Here is a 21,228-nt window from a genome sequence, read left to right on the forward strand (position 1 = left end):
ACCGGCCATTTCATTTTTAAATAAAACCAGTTTGTTTTCAAAGTAAAACAAATCGATCTTTTGTAAAATATTCTACTCAATAAAAGAAAAAGAAATATTATTTAAGCTTATAAAATGAATGGGAGCAATTTTATAAAATGAATGGAAGCAACACACCAATATAATTTTATTCTTAAGCCGTTTTATAATTTTTACTAATGTATTTTCATAGATTGCCATTTGTACGATAAATAAAGATCACGCTTACAGCTTTTAAAATGTACTTAAATTTATTAAAATACACAAAAAAATCTTCCATGAACTAAATATTGTTAAGTTTTCGAAATATTTTTTTTTCTTTTTGAGGAAATATTTCTTAATTTTATCTTTATTATAAAAGCGTGATTACTAATGTCTAATTTTCATTAAAAGTTTTAATCTTAATAAAGCGCATTTATTTCTTTTTAGCAAATTTAAAATTATATGATACATCTCTAGATAGAGACATAAATGTTAAAAAATTTTACTTGTGTACGTACTATTAAAAAGTCTATAACTTGGATCATATTCTATTTATTCAATGTTTTAGCATTTATGTTAATCAGATATTCATCAAACTGGTGATAAAGAATATTTTTAGAAAAATCTTTAAAATAAAACAAATATCTTCTTAAAGGTCACGACAAAGGCATATCTGTTAGAAATCACTGCAAAGGAGGAAATGTGATTTTAGAGGGCAGGAGAGAGAGATCATAATTACTAATCTCAAAATTGCATTAAATAGAACAGTCGAACACAATAGTTTTGCGTAACTTGACAAACTCTTCTTTGAGGAAATAAAAAGTCATTTTATTCAAATCTTGATGCGATTTTAATCGGGAAAAATTGTTATTGTATGAAGTGCTATTGTTGTCGAGAGGTATGGATCAACTGCAAACGATGAAAAGTAAGTTGACCCACTGCAATATGAAAAACATTGTTGTTTAAAATGGATTGCAGATGATATTCTGCAAGCTTAAATAAGCCTTTACGTAAGTTTATGTGACATTTTCAAAGCATTAAACATTATTTATTTTGTATTTTCTGTTAAATCTTTTTTTTATTAAAACATGCTATGTTTTATAAGTTTAATAATCATTTAAACCGATTGAATGAATTACTTATTGTCAAAATTATCGTGTACATTCGTGAAATATGACAGAATGGAATTTAAGTACCGAAAATAATTTTCTAGGAAATATTTATTAAGAACATGCATTAGCTGTGCTGCTGTTATATTCTTGTTAGAACAGAACCTGAACGAATGAAATAATTCTTATATTAAGATATTATTAGTTTTCATTCTAAATAAGATTTCATTGTTTCGTACTTTTAGCATAATAGCAATCTGATTTGAGTATACTTAGGAAAAAATAAAAGCGGAAAAAATTTTTGTTGTGAATATTCTAAATATTTAAATAGAAAAATTACAGTTTCAAAACATAGTCCCAATAATTACCTTTCCACATCAAACAGCTTGAAAAGGAATCCCAAATCAAGAAAGAAGATTTAGAATTGTACTTGTTCATTACATCAGCCAGATTCTGGCTGATTTTATACTTTCAAGGTAAATATAAATAGGATGTCTGTCAGTCAAGGATATGATGCATAGACACTTCCTTGATTGATATGATGATCATCTATTCTTCGTTTCTTGAAATTTGACTCCATGAACTCTTATGGAAACTAAAAACAACTACTCCGACCCAAACGAAGGCACACGGATAAATCTGAATGACCGGATTCAGTGACAACATAGGTGAAAAATAAGGTTGAATCCTAATGACCGTCACAGGCCACGGTACAACCCCTCCAGTAGGAAGCACATTCCGTCAGTGGTAGCTGAGCCCGCACTGTTTCTGAACCACCAGGGTGGCGAGAAACAACAATCATACAAGAAGCTTCTCATCCCTGTGTCTGAGATGTCCTCCGTTGGGACTAATTCTTACGAAAAATATTCTTTTCCAATAATTCAATGCCTTTATTCTATCAAATTGACTTAATGTGGGAAATTGACTTTTATTACAATATTGAACCTATTCAAACCCTTCAATCGGGTTTCGTGTCTCTTAAAGCGATCATGAATGTTTTAAAAAATTCTTCCGTTTGCTTTTTAAATGCTATGTACACACTAATTTGAAATAATGAAAGTTTTTAAATATAATTCGATAAAGGAGCCTCCCAATCTTATAACGAAATATTTATTGATCAAGGAAACTGTTTATAAGATGTCCTAAATATGTTTGATTTTAATTCGTCACATGAATAAACAATCATAGAAAGACTTTTTATAGATTAGAAGTGATAGAGATAAAAACGCTTAACTATTTTATCATCTTGGATAAACAAAGAAAATATATTACTTTTTTATGCCTGCTTTTGAAATATTTTTTCCTACAATTTCTGAAAAGAAAGAAAGAAACCTTCGTAAATTCTTCATGAAAAAAAAACAAAAAAAAAAACCCTTTAAACTTTGAAACAAATAAGCAAATGCATTTTTATATAACTAACTACACTATAATATCAATAATGCCACATCGCAATTAAGGTAGAGCCGTTTACTTTATTTATCACTGCTTGTACTTGCGTCTTAGCAAAAAAGAAACGCCTCATTTTCATTTACGCTCATCTTACATCACATTCATTATAATTTTATTCTTTCTAATCATGTATAAAGCATCTGAAAGCAATCGTATTGAAAAAGATGAATTCTAAGGTACAGTTTTGTGGTTTGTCTGAAAGAGCGAATTTCGGTCAAAACGTACAAAAGCTTTACAAGCTCATCTCACAAGTGAATCAATCGAAGGCCTTGAATACCTGCAGGGGACAGTTGCTTGGCACACTCTTCAAAAGTCATGTCATTTATGAAAGAATGTTCCAATGATTAATGAGAGCTCAATTAAATTGCTCTCTTGAGGTACAAAACTTGTCCTCGGACATTTTTGAATAGTAAACATCAGAAACCAAATTTCGATTTCTGTTCTGTTATTGGAAATGATAGGTGCTGTATGTGTAGATACGAATTTTGATTGAGATTTTTTTTTTTATTGATTTATGTGTCTGTAGTCAAGGGGAGATTGTGTCAGTTTGCTATTTTTTTATAAAGCTTGCTGTTACGAAATGAAAATGTGTCGGATCTGTCATTATAAGAGCAGGTACGGTTACTCAAGGACAACTGACCAAGGATAATATCGGAAGAAATCGTGGCAAATTTATTCTTATTAAGAGAAAATTCTAGAAAGGTAATTAGAATTATCATGATAAGAGATTTCATTATTCGTGATATATCTATGAATTCAAGAGAGTATGAAATTCTATTGTATTGAAGTAACTGAAAGAGCATAAGAAAAAGGTATAATTATCATTATATTATTTAAATTTATGATAATGGCTTTCATAAAAATGAATTGGTGCTATTTATCTATTTATTTATTTTTGGTTATCGCATAGTATACGCCCAAAATAGAAATTTATTTATCCGGGAGAAATTTACTTTTATTTATTTATTGTCAATAAGCGCGGTGGTGTAGCTCCCAACGCACACGTCCGAGGTTCGATCCTTGAGCAGGGCAAGGTCGACTCATCCTTTCATCCCTTCAGTGGGTCGATAAACTGAGAACCAAGCATGCTCGGGAACTAAACACTGGAGGTTCCGCGTGAGGCTGACCATCTAATCGGGATATATGCCTTGCACCCCAGGGCCTTCGGCCATGAAAATAGATATGGGCGCTGTAGGTTTTGGTCCCCATTGGGCTGTCGTGCCACTAAGTTTTAATTTATTATCAATAAAAAACTTAATTTTAAATAAATATGGATTTACAAAATGATGTAAATATCAGATGCTTGCCTGTATTTTAATCAGTGACATCCATTGATAAACAGGCGAAGTATCTATATAAATGACAATGGATTTGTGTTTTACCGATTTATTATTACTTTATTGTTATCATTTTGAAAGCATTATTGAGTTATTCAGTGTATACAGACACCAATCATGAAACGCTCCAAATTTCATTTTCGACATTCATTGCTTTTTTTTGTTTGATTTGAAGAAGTTTGGTGCCGAAACCCATTAGATATTTTTAGAAATTTATGGTGACGCTATTTCCGTCATATCCCAATTTTCGGTTTTGGTTTCAACGATTTAAGAGTGGTGATTTCGATGTCAATGACAAAGAACGGCCTAGAGGACCAAAGAAATTCGCAAGATAATCAGTTGCAAGATTATTGGACGAAAATGGGAAAAAGTTGTAGAAAATGATGGAACATACTTTGATTGATATATATTATACCAATTTTTCTCAATAAATGCCTTTCTAAAGTGAAAAAATGATCAAAATACATGCAAGCACCTAATATAATAAAATGTAAATCCTCAGCTTTATATTAGTTTGGCATAAATGTACACACTTTTAAGTCATAATCTAATAATATCATAATTTAGTTTTTTAGGAGGGTTTGATTCAATAAATAAATTGTCTAAAGAGGTATTTTCAACTCGTTAAATTGCTCTTGACTAAGGCTAGATCTCGAATATTTTTTTTAATTATTATTTTCAATCTTTTTGTATATACTGAAGTATTATTGATAATGCCAGTATGATTTTCGGAACTTATAAAATTTAGGTACAATTTAAATAAATTATTTGTGATAAAATATTTTAATCTTTGTTATTCTAGAAGCCAAAACTGTACGACAAATATTGATTTCATTCATTAAATCAATATCGCTCTGCAAGGTCACGTTTGAATCTTTGCAACATTTGAGATAAATCAGTTTGCAACTATTATCCGAATTACATAAAAAGAGTATATATATCTAATAAGGATAAATTTCAATAATATGCATGAACATATGTCTATTTCTGCCTCAAATAACTAATCTTGTTTTGAATCGATGGAAGTTTTAGTGTGATAGCATTCAAATGCATGCATATATGGATTCAACAACAAACAGCAATTTCTTTTCACAAAATCAGTTAGCTGGCTTTAAGAGCTCGCATTGTTCGAACTCTCATCCTACTTTTTTATAAACTTCATTTAGCAAATTTGTATGTTTATATTATGTAAATAATTTGGTTTCATTCTTCTAATAAAATGCTTTCTAAAAGCCATTTTTTTCTTCATCGTGAATTAGATCTTGCCTAATTATTTTTGCTATTTGAACTATTTAGCATCGTGGGATATTTTAACTGCGAAAATAATGAGTTGTAAGGCAAATTTTTTTAATGAGGTTTTTATTAATTATTTTATTTGGTCCGTCACTTGACAACTATTACTGTTTATTTTTAACAAATAGTGATATGCTGTGACTATGAATTTTGTCGATATATTCGATATGTTATAATTTTATTAATCGGACCTGATCCCATTCACACAGCAAGTTATAGAAAATTTCACCTTTTTCTTTGCACAATCTGATTGATATTTTTAAATTTTATATCGTTAGTTAAAAATTGCAACATCTTATTTTGACTGCGGATTGTTTCATTCTTAAAAAATTATGTAGACATTTAATTCTACTTAGATCTCAGATATTTCCAATCAAATAAAAAATGGCATGCTATCGTTTTAATTATCAATAATTTGAGCATGAGTGTGCTGGAGACATTAATAGTGCAGGTAGAGATGGTGAAAATGTCTCGAAGAATTTGTTGACAGATCGTAAATTAGATACAATCTCGGAAAAAAACAACGGAAGATAAATGAATTTTTAATTATTTATCGGAAAATCAATAAAAAGAAAAAATGTTAGTAATAATTTTATTAGGCTAGATTCTTGAAACAAACGATAGCAATCAGAAATATTTTATTATATCCTCTCCTAGCTGACAATTTCACTACATTGCATGGACTTTTATTTAAATACATATTAAACAAAAAAGCTTTTCAAAATAATGCGCATTTTAAAAGGAGTCATATATTAGTCAATCATTTTGATGCGGTTAAGAGAATAAAATTTTGTACCTGAATAAAACAATTTAAATATTTTCCAATGCTTCTGGGCAATTCTAGATAAAATAAAGAAGCAATTTTCTTTCCTAAAATGTCATATTCGTGTCAAATGCTCTGGGATGCGTGGTCACGTTTTTACATGAACTGACAACATTAAATATTTTGCTTTTCATTATATTAACCAATTACTTCGAAGACAAATTGACCTAATCTATAATGAATATGAAATGGCTGTTATGTATGTTTTCACGAGAAATATAACTGTTTTAATACTAAATATATAATTTTGGTTCTATTATTTATAAATATTGTGATTAAGGAAGTTTGTATTTGTTCTGCACATTTTTCATTAATATTTATTTTAGCGTTTTTAAACTTATATAACTTTAAGTGAAACAAGTGTTCAAATAGCATTAACATTGAAAACTTAAATTATTTAGAATTGATTCGTTTATAAATATAACTTAGTGTGCTTTTTTATTTTGTATAATTCATAATAATCATAGTTTTAGAGAAAGGTCATTTATATTATCAAATGCAAGATGTGATTAACATTATCAAAAGGAATGCAATTATTCATTACTCCTTTCAGATGAAAAAGATCAAAATTTAATAAGCTGTTAATTCTTTTTTTTTTTCTGTATTTTTTTCTTTGGTATCAATGGACACTTGTAAAATATTTTTTAACAGGATGTTAAAAATATTTTATAAGTATCCATCTTTCAGTCTGTGGTTCAATTGAGATATTTCAAACAGATATTTTCATCATCAGACTGGAAGACAACATTTCCGACAGTAAACATGTGAACGATGAAAAAGCATTTTTTTTTATAAAACACAATTTTGATTCATATTATGCCTTTCATCCCGAATATTCATTGATTTTGAAGAACCTGTAGCAATTGAAACATATGATGTTGATAGCAGATGATAACTAATCCAGTTTGACATCGAGATTGAAAGTTTCGATATAATTAGATTTCGAAATCCATTTGTCATGTTTCCTAGAAATGATTTGATGCTCTCTTTCAGTTCTCGGGGATAATATTTTTCAAATCTCCACTTTTCGTAAATTACGGGACGCGGGGACCTGGTTGTAAGGTCTCGGTTTCGGGCGCGGAGGGTTTCAGGTTTCGAGATCCGATTTCGCCGAAGAACAGTCGTGTAAGCAGTCTGGTGCCCGCCAAATCCTTTGGGGCCAAACGTCTTCCCGCTGGTGTAGAATCTTGGAGAGGGGAGTGCCAGCTCAGGTGTCGCCCTCGCCATCTGACCGCAGTTCAAGCTTACGAGGTCCGTCCCAAAATAGGCCTAGTGTTGTTTTAAAACTTTCATAAACGATGCACCATTTCAAATGTTTCCTTGAATTAATTATTCTTTTGAAGATACCTTATTGATACATAGTAAATCCTCCCTTGTAACGTTACAAAACAAAATGTAAAATTTTTCTTTGACGAAAACCTGGTCCATAGAACCAGTAATGAATCGAAGTGCTTACCAGCTGCTTCTTTAAATAATAGAAGATAGGGAATGAAATATATATGAATGAGATGAAGATTAAATGTGCTCGACTAGTTCTTTGTTTGCTTTTCTTATCAACATTTCCCTTGCGAATTACACTTTTGTTTACATTGTAAATACTGATATATCCTAAATGGTGATAATCGTAGTTTACACCAAAGCTAAATCCTGTCAAAAATTGATAGCTATCTGCTGATTGATTTTGGGGATTTCACGACACGATCATTTGCGAAAAATTTGTTTTAGTGTATACAAACAATATGGTTATAAATTGTATCTCGACATTCAGAACAATCTGTTTAAGCAATTTCTAAATTGTTTATTTAAACATCGATGCTTATATCAAAGTTTTTTTCATTTGAACTAGACATAGAGAAAGTCGATCTCTAAACTGTTATATAAACATGCATGAAGTGAAGAAAAATTATAATTATTCACGTTGCTCAAATGCAGGCTTTAAATTACTTTCGTTAAGAAAAACTGTGTTATTCTATTATTGATCCAGAGTTAATGACAGTTTCGCTTCCTCTTAATTGCTGGAAAATTTCATGCATTAAAAGCAGGTAAGATTCTTGCAATGTATATAAGTGATTGCATCATTTTCCATTTTCTGTTTCTATCAATTTCCTTTTGGATTCTTCCATTTATTCTATATTCTCCAATTTAAAGCTAGTTACAAAGTTCTTCAATTATTAAATGCGGTACTCATTTAAGATGTAATGCTTTTAATGCTATGACATTTAAAATATATTCAAAACTGAACTTGAAAAGAAAGAAAATTGTTAACTATATGTTCTTTTCACAAATGAGGAAAATACGTTACCATGGGATCGTTAATAATATGTACAGACAAAATATAACTTTAACCAACATATAACTTTAAGCTTTTAAATAAAGCAGTTTTTACGGTTTATTATGTTTGGATTTATTAGGAATTATTGACATTATATATATATATATATATATATATATATATATATATATATATATATATATATATATATATATATATATATATATATATATATATATATATATATATATATATATAAATAAACAGTCAAAAGTTGTTGACAGAGTAAAATTAATCTTATCTAAAGCTAGAGTTATTCAGATTTCTGATCTTAAATAAATAAAGTTTTTATACATTGTTTTGAAACACAAACGAGAATTCTTTCTTTCATGTGGAATAAAAATGGCAATATAAACATATCAACATGAATATCTTTTGTAGATTTCTTTATTTTATTTGTGAGGAAAATTATATGTTGGTGCTAAGTCCCTTTCTCGTAAAACTTCTCACCGTTTTAAGATTTTTATTTCATTAAAAGTAATGGACTCAAAAACCTCTATTTCTCTGTCATTCAACAGTTTTTTGCTTCTGACCTGAACTTGAAAGGTTTTCTCTGAAAATTTTCTGACTAATCGGCAATCAGTAGGCCATCAAACTCGTTGTCTACTTTCTGAATCTCGTCCACAACGCGCAAAATTCAAAACACCTCTTTACACGGACTTTGTACTATCCTCAGTATATCTTGACACTTTAAATACTATCATTAAAATGATGGCTTCACATTTCTTCAGGTCTTCGTCAACTGACACACAAAAGGTTACCCTCATGGCATTCAATTCTTTAATGGAAGAGATCAACATATTGTTTTATGAAAAAGTCACCGGTTACTTTGCCTGTTTATTTGCGTGATGTTGATCTTACCTTGGAAACAACTAAGTGTAAGTTCACAAAATGGCAGTGAACTTCTGTAAATAACTCAATTCATAGAACTAGTTCTTCGGAACACTTGTCGCAGCTATTTATTTGGGACGATGCAAATTGAAAGTAATTACATTTCTCTTTAAATAAAATCATTTTCAACTAAGCCAATCAATTCCGTTTTAAACATGGGCAAGCGGAAAGTTGGCAAAAGGGATAAAGAAATGGTAAACACTTCATTTATGATTAGAGCTCTTAGAGTTTTAAAGAATAGCTTCTGGATTAAAATATCGGATACATTCTATCAATAGAATGCTAAATCCATTAGCATATGCCATTTAGAAGCGAATGACGGGTCACACTGACATCTTTATACAAAGAAGTCCCGTTAAGTAAATATTTGTTCATTATAAGTGATTTTTTTTATCCTTTCTTAATTTACTAGACTCAGAACCAGATGAACAAATGCCTACTTCTAGAAAGTGTTGCTCATATCTCCTATCGGAGGAATAACTTTTTGGTGTATTTATGTTTATTCGTTTTATAATTGAGAAAAAAGAATTGCTACTGATCGACATTACAATATATTATACAATATATCGAAAAAACTTTAATATTCAGCAGAAAAAATATTTCAGTAATTAATTTTTATTATGTGGCAGAAAAAAAATATGTTTTCAAAAATGATATATATATATTTTTGTAAATTAATGAGCTTATTAAGAAAGCCAATAAGCCAATTTGATGTTACGCCTGCATTAGCAAACATAATTTACAATATTCAAATGTAATTCGTTCTTGTGATATTAAAATGTATTGTTGGTCTACTCAATTTTGGCGAAGAGAGCATAGCAAAATCCCTAAGAAATCTAACAAGTTAAAACAAACCACGCAGACACAGGTTTAGCCTGTTGGTGTTTATGAGTTAATTTACCCAATCAGTTTTAATAGTTGGCTCAACATTTTTTTCTTTTAAATTTCATTCCTTTCTCTCAATGAATTTTAACATTTGAAATATTTAATATAATTTTTTTTCTCTTACTAACATGTATTTCCTTATTTTTGAGAGTGACATTTTATTCTTGCTTTAACAGACTGTATATTGTTCAATTGCTTTCAATAATTATTTTATCTATGTTTTTTTTTAATTTCTCGGATACGAAGAGAGAGTACTGTAATCTTCAGAAAATGAAACCTCTCGATTTTGACAGAATTCCAGGCATTTTTGTGTCTTAAAAACGCCTGCTTAGTATTATGTCTGTCTGTGAAAGCGTAACTTAAAAACCTCCTGAACTAGATAAAGGAATTTTGGTATGATTTTTAGACCAAATTTCCAGACTGTCAAATTTTGGACGAAATACATTAATAGAAAATTTGTTTGTCTCTTGGAGAACAAATGAGCACGAAAATTATAAAATGGGAAGAGCCAGTTAAGAAAATTTTGTTTACAGATTAAATTTCTAAAGTACCGATTCGTGTCAAATTTGGAATAAATTCAACCAATAAAACCTACCAACCAACCAATCAACCAATCATCTGTTGTTCTGTACATTCACATGTATGTGAATTTGATAAGTCATAAATGTGGCAACCTATATAAATGGATTTGAATGTGCGATCTTGCGACTAAAATTTTAGTTGTGTGTCAAATCTTTGTTTCAATCTATTCAAAAGAAGGCTTCCAAAATGTACTAGGTTTTCTTTACTATACTAGGAAGCACAAAACACTCATGACACTGAAACTAAAAATCTGAGCTTTTATCTTTCACAATCTTACCCAAGGTCCACAGTTTTTCTGCGGTGGGAGGATGGTCATATCGTTATTAAAGAGTGTGCGAGAAAGTTTCGAGGTGGGGGCGTCTTTTTTCTTGTTCTTCACTTTAGCTCTTTTGGAAACACGCTTAACCCTTTATAGTTTTCCTGTATATATTCTTATCACCTATAAAATAGTTTTTATGAGGGCTCATATAAGTATTTTAAAATGATAAATAAGATAAGCAGGTGTTTAAAATTCAATTGAGCTACCTTAATAGCCGTGAAATACATAAAGTCTATAGTTAAAAATGCTTTAAACTCAAAAGTGGTAAATATACTCACGATTGCCCGTTTACGATGTAAGGATTTTCGTAGCGACATTAAGTTCCAGCATTTGTTGTTACATTTAACTCCTGAAAAAGTTTTCAGACGTGATATACCACTGTGTTATATCCCTTATGTCTAAGATATTCTTATATTTAATTAATTTTCATTATTTTTTATTCAGTTTATTTAATTTAAATTCAACATTCATTTTTAAAACGGAACAAAAACTGCTGATGCAGTTAGAATCTTCCTGTTACGGATTTCGTGCATATTTTGACTTCAATTTTGATGTATGGATATTTGAATACTGTAGTTTACGACATTTTTATTTGTTTCTTAAAGCAAAACGTGGCTAAGATGTTATTAATAAAACTGCATCAGATTCAAACAGTTTTATTTTTATGCAATGTAGCAATCCGCCCAGGCAGCCTAATAAATACAAAATGAGCTTCAGACTTTAATGTAAGACATTACTGAATTTGAATTCTATGATTTCTAACTAAAAAAAATGTATAAAGTTCTTTTAAATTACCTACAATAGAGTGGTCAGTATGTTTACCAATGAATGTTCGATGATATTTTTAACCTTAACGCTCAGTGGTAAGTATGCTTACCACTTTCAGTTTTCCTTGAACGATCCCTGGTAAGTATATTTACCATCCCTTATCTCATATATTAAAAGGCAATCAATGAACTTTTGATGTTTTAGTATTTACATCATCAGTTTATCATGGTATAACCTAAAAAGTTTTATTTGTCAATGCTCCTGAGTTATGCCCCATAAAGGGTTAAGGGAGCATGCCACTCGTATTGAAAGTCCCTTCTATTCATCTTCTTTCGACGATTACATTTGGAATGCAAAACATAAAGCCAAAATTTCGTTCGAGAAAAACTGTGAATATAATACCCCGTATTCCTGCTTTCTTTAAATTGCCTGTTGAAATGAATGCTGTTTTGCGAAAAAATGACCGTTCTGCTGAAAAGTTGTTGAACTGGCTAAGTTATTAATGTTGAAGTTGAATGACAGAAGAGCTTTCGAAAGTCCCTTATGTAACGGAACTCAGGTGGTTTGATGGCTCCCCGCTGAAGTTCTCCGTTTCTTCATCAACTCACTTAACTGATGTGGAAATCCACTGGCGTGACTTGACAAAGCGGAAAACTGAAACATCTTCAAAACCATTTGTTAACTGAGTACAATGTTGAAGGCGAGATTTCAGGAAGACGGCTAGCTTATTTCTGAATTGTTGACACTCTAATTAGAACTCGTGCTTAATTGGAAGATTAATTACTGTAAATCGATTTCAGGATGAAGTTCTCGCGATTTCTCGATACAGCTACTGATACACGCTTCATCAAGTTCCTTTATTAATTCTTCACACGAGAGCAAAATAAATGAACTTTTAACCTCTCACTTCAAGTTTCTTTTTCTATTAAATGATATCTCTGAATCTGTGTTCAAAATGAGTATCCTAATTTTGATGGCAGATAAATGTTTGATCTAAAAAATCCTTCAATAATCCTCGAACAATTTTTCATCCAAATACAGCGTAAATATATTGAGTTATTAGATTAAAGTTCTCACCTGAAGTCATGCCTGGCATTTAAGATTTGACCTTTCAGTTTTCATACGAGATTAGATGATATCTTAATACGAAAGATATATTTCATGAATTTAGCCTCATAAATCGAACTCATGCTTAGCTAGATGATCACTTAAGATAAACTAATTCTATTACACTGATATCAACGATACTCTATTTCCAACATTGGATTTATTCTGAGTTGAAAATTTTACCTATATAATTTTACAATTTAGCATTCTTGATTTCATAACGATACAAAATAAACTATTGGATTTTCCTTTGATCTTCTGTGTTCTTTCGTGAGATGTTTAATATGTATGCGCACCTCATGAGAAATAAACATTAGGGAACTAAATTTAAATGTACCACTTATATGCGTGATCTGCCAGATTACATGCAATGCTTTTTTCCATTAAATGTCCATTTAATTTTGAAAATCGGATTTCATAGAGCTAATTGATAAAGTTTTGCAAGTTTAAAGAAGTAAACCTTCATTTCGACTTCATTGCTGATTATGTAAACTGAATCTTTGCGTAACTTTACACGTGCATTAGTGCTATCGATGCTTATCATCACAGTAGTAAATCTTGCTGACTTACAAGAGAGAAACAATATTAAAAACGAGAATTTGAAAATTTTAAAAGCGTAGTATTCATTTAAATGCCAAATAATAAAATATGAAAATATGCCATATAATAATAATGCCAAATAGAGTGAATAAATGCAAATATAATAGAGTGCCAAATAATAAGATGTGCAAATATGAATGCTTAGAGTCTGGCTCCTCAATCCTTGTGATTTCAATAGACCGATGCATATTTGCTGTTTATTTATTTAGCAGTGTATCTAAATGCTTCTACTTATTTTTTAATGCAGTTATATTTAGGAGATAACAAGCCAATATTTTCGAATCATTTCACCAAAACGATACTAAAATCCACTTTGTTTTCATGTACAATAGTTGCAAAATACTTGAAGAGTTCAAACGAAATGTCATAGTTTTCTCTTCATTCTTAAACTGATTTCAAATGAAGTAAGTATTTGGTGCAACTTGTTAAGTCTATTCATCCCTTCAAATCTCCTTTTGATAATATTGTCAAAGTAAAAGAGACTCAGTAGCGATCTTTTAGTTGGAAATAAATCTACTGTAATGGCATGTTTTAAGTTTATTTTTCCAAAGCTTTATTACAATCTTACCATACCTTTAGAAAAAGTAGTTTATACTGCGCGAATGGTAAGGACAGGTCCTACTAAGAATTCAAATGACTACTCAGCTCACAAAAATAATAAATTATTGCCCTTGAATGGTGAACGGTGAAGCTGGTCCCACAGAATAAATCATGCATTTACTCTCAGTTCGAAAATAGGCAACTGAAAGAAAAAAAAAACCTACATTTTTAGAAAAGAATTTATTTTTATTTTTATTAGTATTAAACACAGTATTATTTTTCTATCTCTTGAGAATATTCTGACATAATTCTTATTAGCCCTAAATAATCTGCTGTAAGAAACTTCCTTCTCAATTAAGAATTATAAATTATCACAAAGATTATACTCTTGACTGAGAAAAATGCAATGAATGAGGAATGAAATTCTCCCTTTAAAATTATTTCTAAGAATTAACCCGAATTCGTATACATCTTTATCAAAGAAATGTAGAAATTGCTATGCCTACTTGCCATTCATAGTCTTTTTGAATTTTTTCTAAATGTTAAAGGACAGTGTTAAAAATTCATTCAGCTTATCGTTAAAAATGGAAAATAAAATATTGATCTTGAGATGAAAAGAAGAGAGGGTCCCAATGAATCTTCTTAGTTTCTCATATATGAAGTATAGAAAGAAAAGATTTGGAAAAACCTCAGCATTTCTTTGGAGTTATAACTGTTTTTCAAAACGTAACACACCAATCAAATTAAATTCTGTATGCCCTCCTGACGTCAGAAATGTAAATTTCAGTATCATTTTGGATGATTAGGAAAGAGGTACAAAATGCATACAGCAATGATGAAGCCAAAATCGATAAACGCCAAATTGTGGAATTTTGAATCTTTGGTAGGAGGAAAGGGGCATAAAATGCATTTTCATTGTCACGAAATGTAACAAAAAACACGCCACATTGTGTGAGCATGCAAGAATGCTGAGGGAGGAATACTTTCGCTAGTTTTAAAGAAATCCAGAAGAAGAGCATTGGGATTTTTAATTTTTTTTCAACATCCATCTCAACAAGTTAATAGAAATGCAGAAAAGAATTATGATATATATATATATATATATATATATATATATATATATATATATATATATATATATATATATATATATATATATATATATATATATATATTTAAATCTAAATTAAATCCTGATTCATTTCCTAATTTTTATCTTAATTTAGCTCATATTAACTTCATTCTAAAATGTTCTCTTATTTCCTGATCTAATTCCACCTTTACTTATTTAATTAATTCAACACGAGCTCTGTAAAACTGCTGAAATAGGCAATTCCCACACTCCGTGTGAAGGGCCTTACTTAAATCGATGTCGGAATCTCCTATTGTATGATGACCGAGGAAAGCTATTTCGTTCTCTTTACGCTCTTTTCTCTTTTCACTCTTGTGCTGTGATGTAGATTGACGTACCTCGTCGCTTCTTGCTTGTACATAAATTACTCCTCCCGGGATGGAAGAAAGCGAAGTTTAAAATTCAAAAGTGTCTTCTCTCTCTTAGGCCCCGAAACTACTCAAAAATATATGTTTTTACATTAAGAATTTACATTTACATATTAAGAAACTCATTTCTAAAGGACTCATTTTGTTAATTAAATTACAGCGGTAAATGATACGTAGCGTTTCTATAATTAATATTAGGAAATTATATTTCAATGATACTGGATCTCCCCGTATACTGGATACTTGTATCGCCATAATAAATGTAAGGAATCGGATAAGTGTGAATTCCAGACCATTGATAATCCACTTCTAAATCTGCCGTGGAGAATAAAACAACTTCTCTTTAGAATAACATGTCAGTCCGGCGAATGGGGCGCCGGGTCAATATAGAAAGATTTTAAAAGATATCCACTCCCAAATAACCGACCTATAAGTTGAAAACTGTATGTTATCATAGCATAGCTCTCAGAGATTCGTCAGACGTTTTGTTCTCTCTTAGGATTTGCGTGCAAGTTTCGAACCGTCAAAAATTCTAAATATAATTCAGAAATTGAGGAACTTTTATGAGATTGGGTTAATTTAAATTGAGGAAAACAGTAAACGTTGACTATGCAAAAAACGGAACTGTAATGGCAGAAAAAAATTGTTCCATCCTATTATAAAGGCGTCAAACTAATTACCTCTTTTCACTTCCTTTTGAACTATTCAGAGGATTATCAGGCATTTTAATATTATTTAATTATAATATATATGTATCATTTACCGTTCATAGCTGCTTCTTCAAATTGTATCAGATCATAAAGACATCACACTAATGACCTCTTTATAATTTCTTTTAGAGGACTTCCAGGTATTTCTGACGTTTACCAAATTATAAGGTTATTAAATTACAATATATATATATATATATATCATTCACCGATCATAGTCGTTTCTTCAAATTGTAGGAGAACACTAGATGAAAGGTAATTTAAAGAATATAGAAGAAACCGGGCCTAGTGGTTATACTATTTTCTTCAATATTTTTTTTAATCTATTACAAATATTTTTATAATACACCCTTGAAAATTTACTTAAATTTTTGATGATCCCTATAAAATTTTTTAAAAGAATCGATAATGTTGATTCAACAGTATAAACAGTTTTATGCGCATATGTATATCGTAACAAATTCCCCCACAATGGGGCATGTCTCTACATTACAAGGGATTATTTGTTACATACAATATGTTAGCAATAAAAACAAGTATAATATTTTTATGTTTGAATTGTTTTGCAATTTTTGTCGAATAACATTAAGTTTATGAAAATAAAGCACTTGATTTCATAAGCTATTCTGAGCTAACAGCCAGTAATTGAAAGAATTTTCACATTCATTCTAGGAATAATCGAAATGGAAATTTTTATTTGATTTTTAATTGAATAATGATATGTCAATGTTTACACTTCCTTAGAAAGGCCATGTTATATTTTCATGAAGACTATCTGTGTACTGTTGAAGTTCCTCTTCTGTTTATTCATGAAAACCCGAGGAGGTTTTTTTTTTTTTTTTTAATAAATAAATTTAGGTACAATACATTCTGGGTATGAAATAAAAACGATTCATTAATGTAATTTATTTGCAGGATCCCCAAGAAATATCTTTCAAAATTAATAAAATTTATCTATATTGTTTATTTATTTAATTAAATTACCCTTACATTAATTAATTAAATTAGATAAGGATATTGATAAGAATTATAACTTACCATGACTAGAAAAATCTTTAGAATGTCTTGAAATTAATTACAACATTAACTAGCTGGCGTTTGCTATGAACAGCAAATCATCGTATCTTCCCCTCCCTCTGGAAATATTTTTTGTGCGAAAGTACTATTATACGTATTTCTTTTTTCTAGTTTCTCATATCAACTTTAAAAAAGTAAACATTCTGTAAAATTAAAACTTACTACGAGCAACTTGTTACACTGTAATAGTAGCCCCAACGGAACTATATCAAGTTGCCCCTTGTAGCGTTATTTTATATCTTGCTATATGTGAGTGGTATAACCATAAATGACTACTCCAACCCACCCAAAGGCACACAGATATATTAAATGACCACACTGCCATGACATCATTTGTGAGAACTAAGGTTAAGTCTTAAGGGCCATCACCGGCCGCAATATAACCCCTCTCGTAGGAGTTATGTTATGTCTTCCTGTCTTTAATACGGGGTAGTTGACCCCACACCATTTCATACTCACCAGGGCGGCGAGGACTAACTACCATTCTGGGAACTTCTTGACCCTATGTCTGACATTCCACCGATGGGAGTGAGAATGATATAATACAGTCGAACAAAATATTTAAATGTGACATTCGGAGCTTTCTCGTGGCACAGATCTTACACAAATATTTCCTAAGGGTCTCTATAAAAATAAAAAAGATAAGAAAACTTGAAAGAAAAATTGTAAAAAATATATAATTAATGTTTTTACAAGCACTATTTTTGCAGATGATTATTGGCAGATTAAAAGTCATCGAGGGTGCCACGCGAATGAGAGATACCAACAAGCAGAGAAAAGTGAATTTCAGTCGACGGTTAATTTAAAATTCGAAGGTAACAATTTACCCTGTGTAACAGCTAAGTCCAGTCTGCCCTATATTTTTTTATCGATTCATTCGATTTTTCTTATTCAAATATTTAATTTTCTTTTCCTATTTCTCTCAAGATGAATCTGATTTTAATGAAATTCCAAGGTTTATTTTCTCTAAAATGGCCTGAAAAACTGATGGTCATTAAAAAAATATTTCTTTCCAACTGCGTTGGTAAATTAATCCGATTTTTTTAGATATTAATTTCTTGTGGTTTTTAAAAAAATATTTTATCGTTTTCATCACAGGTTTAGCATTATTACATTTTTTTATATCCTTTTTTTTTTTTTTTCATGAAATAACATCTGTTAAAGAAATAAGATAAATTCTCTTGAATTTTTCTCAAACTTTCTCTGTATTAAGTGGTAAATATTTGGAGAACAAAAATTATGAGCGTCTTTTTGATCTTTACTGTAGCTTCCTATGTTTTTTAATTATAATTACTTACCAACATAAGTATGAATATCATAATTTACCTTGGAAATTTTAGAGCCTTTGAAAAAATATATGTGAAATTGTACGTATTTCAAATGTAAATATTAACAAAAACAGTACTATTTCAATTCTAATGCACTTTTAACGCTCTTTCTAAGTAAGTTTCTAAAAAGCTTAAAAACGATTAAATTAAAATAAAGTAACTATTACTCGTTGGGCTGAATTAAAAACTATGATCGATAGGCATTTGGGAAAAAATAGGCCTTTAAATCATTTGAAGGCACCTGTGAGTTTCAGAACTCTGACTATTCGCACTAAAGTTATTTATCTCTTACATATTTATGTAGTGAAAAAAGAACAAATCAATATAACTGACCTACTGTTGTTGACTTTCCAAGTTCTGTTCACGTGGATTTTTATCATTCATGATAAAGTTTCTGAGTTCTATTAACATGGCAATACTCTCCAAATTTACGTTAAATAGTTAGAACAAAGATGAAATTCTTATTTATTAAGTGCTAAAATAGTCATCAGTAAGTAAGAACGTTTTTGCTCATTTTGATGTAGATATTTATTAAAAAGGTTTTCTAAGTTTAAGGTTTAGGTATACTAAAGACATTGGGCAAATTTTATCACAGACTGCTAATTTGTTAAGTAATTGTAATGTTAAAATATATTGTTTCAAGAAATATTATTTCTTAGATATTAAATAATATATGAAATCTTTAATACAATTTTACGAAGAATCTTTTTAATTCAATTGTAATTAGGAATCGAAGATACAATGACTTCCTAAGTCGATTTTCTTCCTATTTCAAAAGAAATAAGTTAATTTTTAATAAAATATTTTTATGTAACATTCATATCAAAGTCATATAATATACAATAAAAGACTTAAAAAAAGGGTTGCTGGATGGCGCAGTTCATTCTGAAATTCAAATCTGCGACTTTCTGCAATTGAAAATTGAAATTCAATAAAGAGTACCTATTATCTAAACAGTTTTATATGTTATTTTAATCAACTATGCTGACGGCGAACTGTATTTTATTTTCTTTGTTTATTTTCAGTCAGTACCGTTCTCTACCAGGATTGCCTACTCCCAAAATCATGCTTGCGCCTGAACCACCTGGTTTGTCTCCATTAGAGGTAGCTATCTTTTTCCTTATATATTGCTTTGTTTCTTAAGAATTCAGTAACCTGAGAATTAATTTTGGAAAAGTTTAATTTTAGTTGTATACTAAGTAGAATTTCATTGAAAAACACTTTTTTTGTCTATATGTATCTCAGATTTACATATTGGAACATAAATTAAAAGCAGGTACAGATGCTTCATTAGACAATTTTCGTGGCAAAGATTTTGTTTGGTGCTCCTACGAAGCCGAACTCCTAAGAACATAGAATTATCTTGTCTGCTGCATCCTCAAATTTGTAGTAGGAAAAGATCAGATATTTCAATGGAGTGGAGGAACCAGCTGAGTCTTCTTAAGAAATAAAAAAACTTGTCTAAAGACTCATTCTTATATGGAATGACCAATCCATTAGCCAAGAAAAGGATTCAGGCGTTGCAATAGAAAATGAATTAGCTGTCTATCACATGAAATAGAGAAAGGTAAAAATGCTCTAAAACAATAACGACAACTTTGCAGAATATTAGAAAAAATTTAGGTAATCATGAAAAACAACTGAAGGCTTCGGTGGAAAACAGAAGAAGAACATTGACATTGAACAGCTGCTTGGAGACATATTATGATATATTCCGAATTGGAATAGAATCCCTATTCTCGCTCAAAATGTCAAACTGTATGACTAAATTTCCTTTATAGAAGAAGACCGATTCTGGAACCAAAGCTATTTATACTTATGGATCAAAAATACTCGCCTTATATAATTAAAAATTTGTTTCAGTTACTTGGCAATGAATGCGTGTGCCGATTATCTGAAGAAGTCATTCGAGAAAAATTGTCCTTTCTTTCTTCTTAAGCCACATTTCTACTTGAAATTTCAAATAATTATAGTTATTCTAAGCTTCCTTCTTTGGACATTACCTCCGGAGTAATATTTTTACTTCCTCTTCTATTCGCAGTACTTACAATTTTTAACTTGTACCTCAATGATTTATAGTCGATTGATTCAATTAAATTCATATCGTTCAGTAGTATAAAATAGCAAGTTGAATTAAAAAAATACATTCCATATTAACAATTTCACTGCCTAAACAATCAGTAATCTGGGTGAACAAGCTGGTCGCCAAAAGCGGCTAGTACAATATAATGCAAACAGTTTTAAATAAGCATATAGAACGGAGTACAGCAGATGTTATGGTCATTTTAAATATCGGCCTCTTTTTCTTTTCCCACTCGCTTCAATCTTATGCTTGATCATTGCGTTTTTGGTGAAAATTGTGATTCAACACAATATATCTAGGGATATTCTCCTGGCATTCCCACACTCCTACAACAGACTCTACGGTAAAGGTTAAAGATAATCCTCACAAATCACGAATCAAGAACCAAACTTCGACTTTCAAAGGGCTCCATGCGTGATAAAAAATAATAATAATCTCCTTGATGAGGAGCGTCAATGGGCCAAGAATTGTTTTGAAGTGACATTCAAATCCAAC

The 21,228-nt window shown here is 30.2% G+C and overlaps 1 protein-coding gene across 2 annotated transcripts in view; it reads left to right on the top strand.

Annotated features, from left to right (window-relative positions):
• The window catches only part of LOC129958573 (ETS homologous factor-like), a 91,192-nt gene that overhangs the window by 37,886 nt on the left and 32,078 nt on the right, over positions 1-21,228 (top strand). For both annotated transcript variants that reach the window (XM_056071141.1, XM_056071142.1), the window contains exon 2: positions 19,676-19,754. In XM_056071141.1, coding sequence (XP_055927116.1) covers positions 19,676-19,754 — 79 coding nt within the window. The remainder of the gene's footprint in view (positions 1-19,675; positions 19,755-21,228) is intronic.

This window comes from Argiope bruennichi, chromosome X1 (assembly GCF_947563725.1).
Source record: "Argiope bruennichi chromosome X1, qqArgBrue1.1, whole genome shotgun sequence".
Classification (NCBI taxonomy): Eukaryota; Metazoa; Arthropoda; class Arachnida; order Araneae; family Araneidae; genus Argiope; species Argiope bruennichi.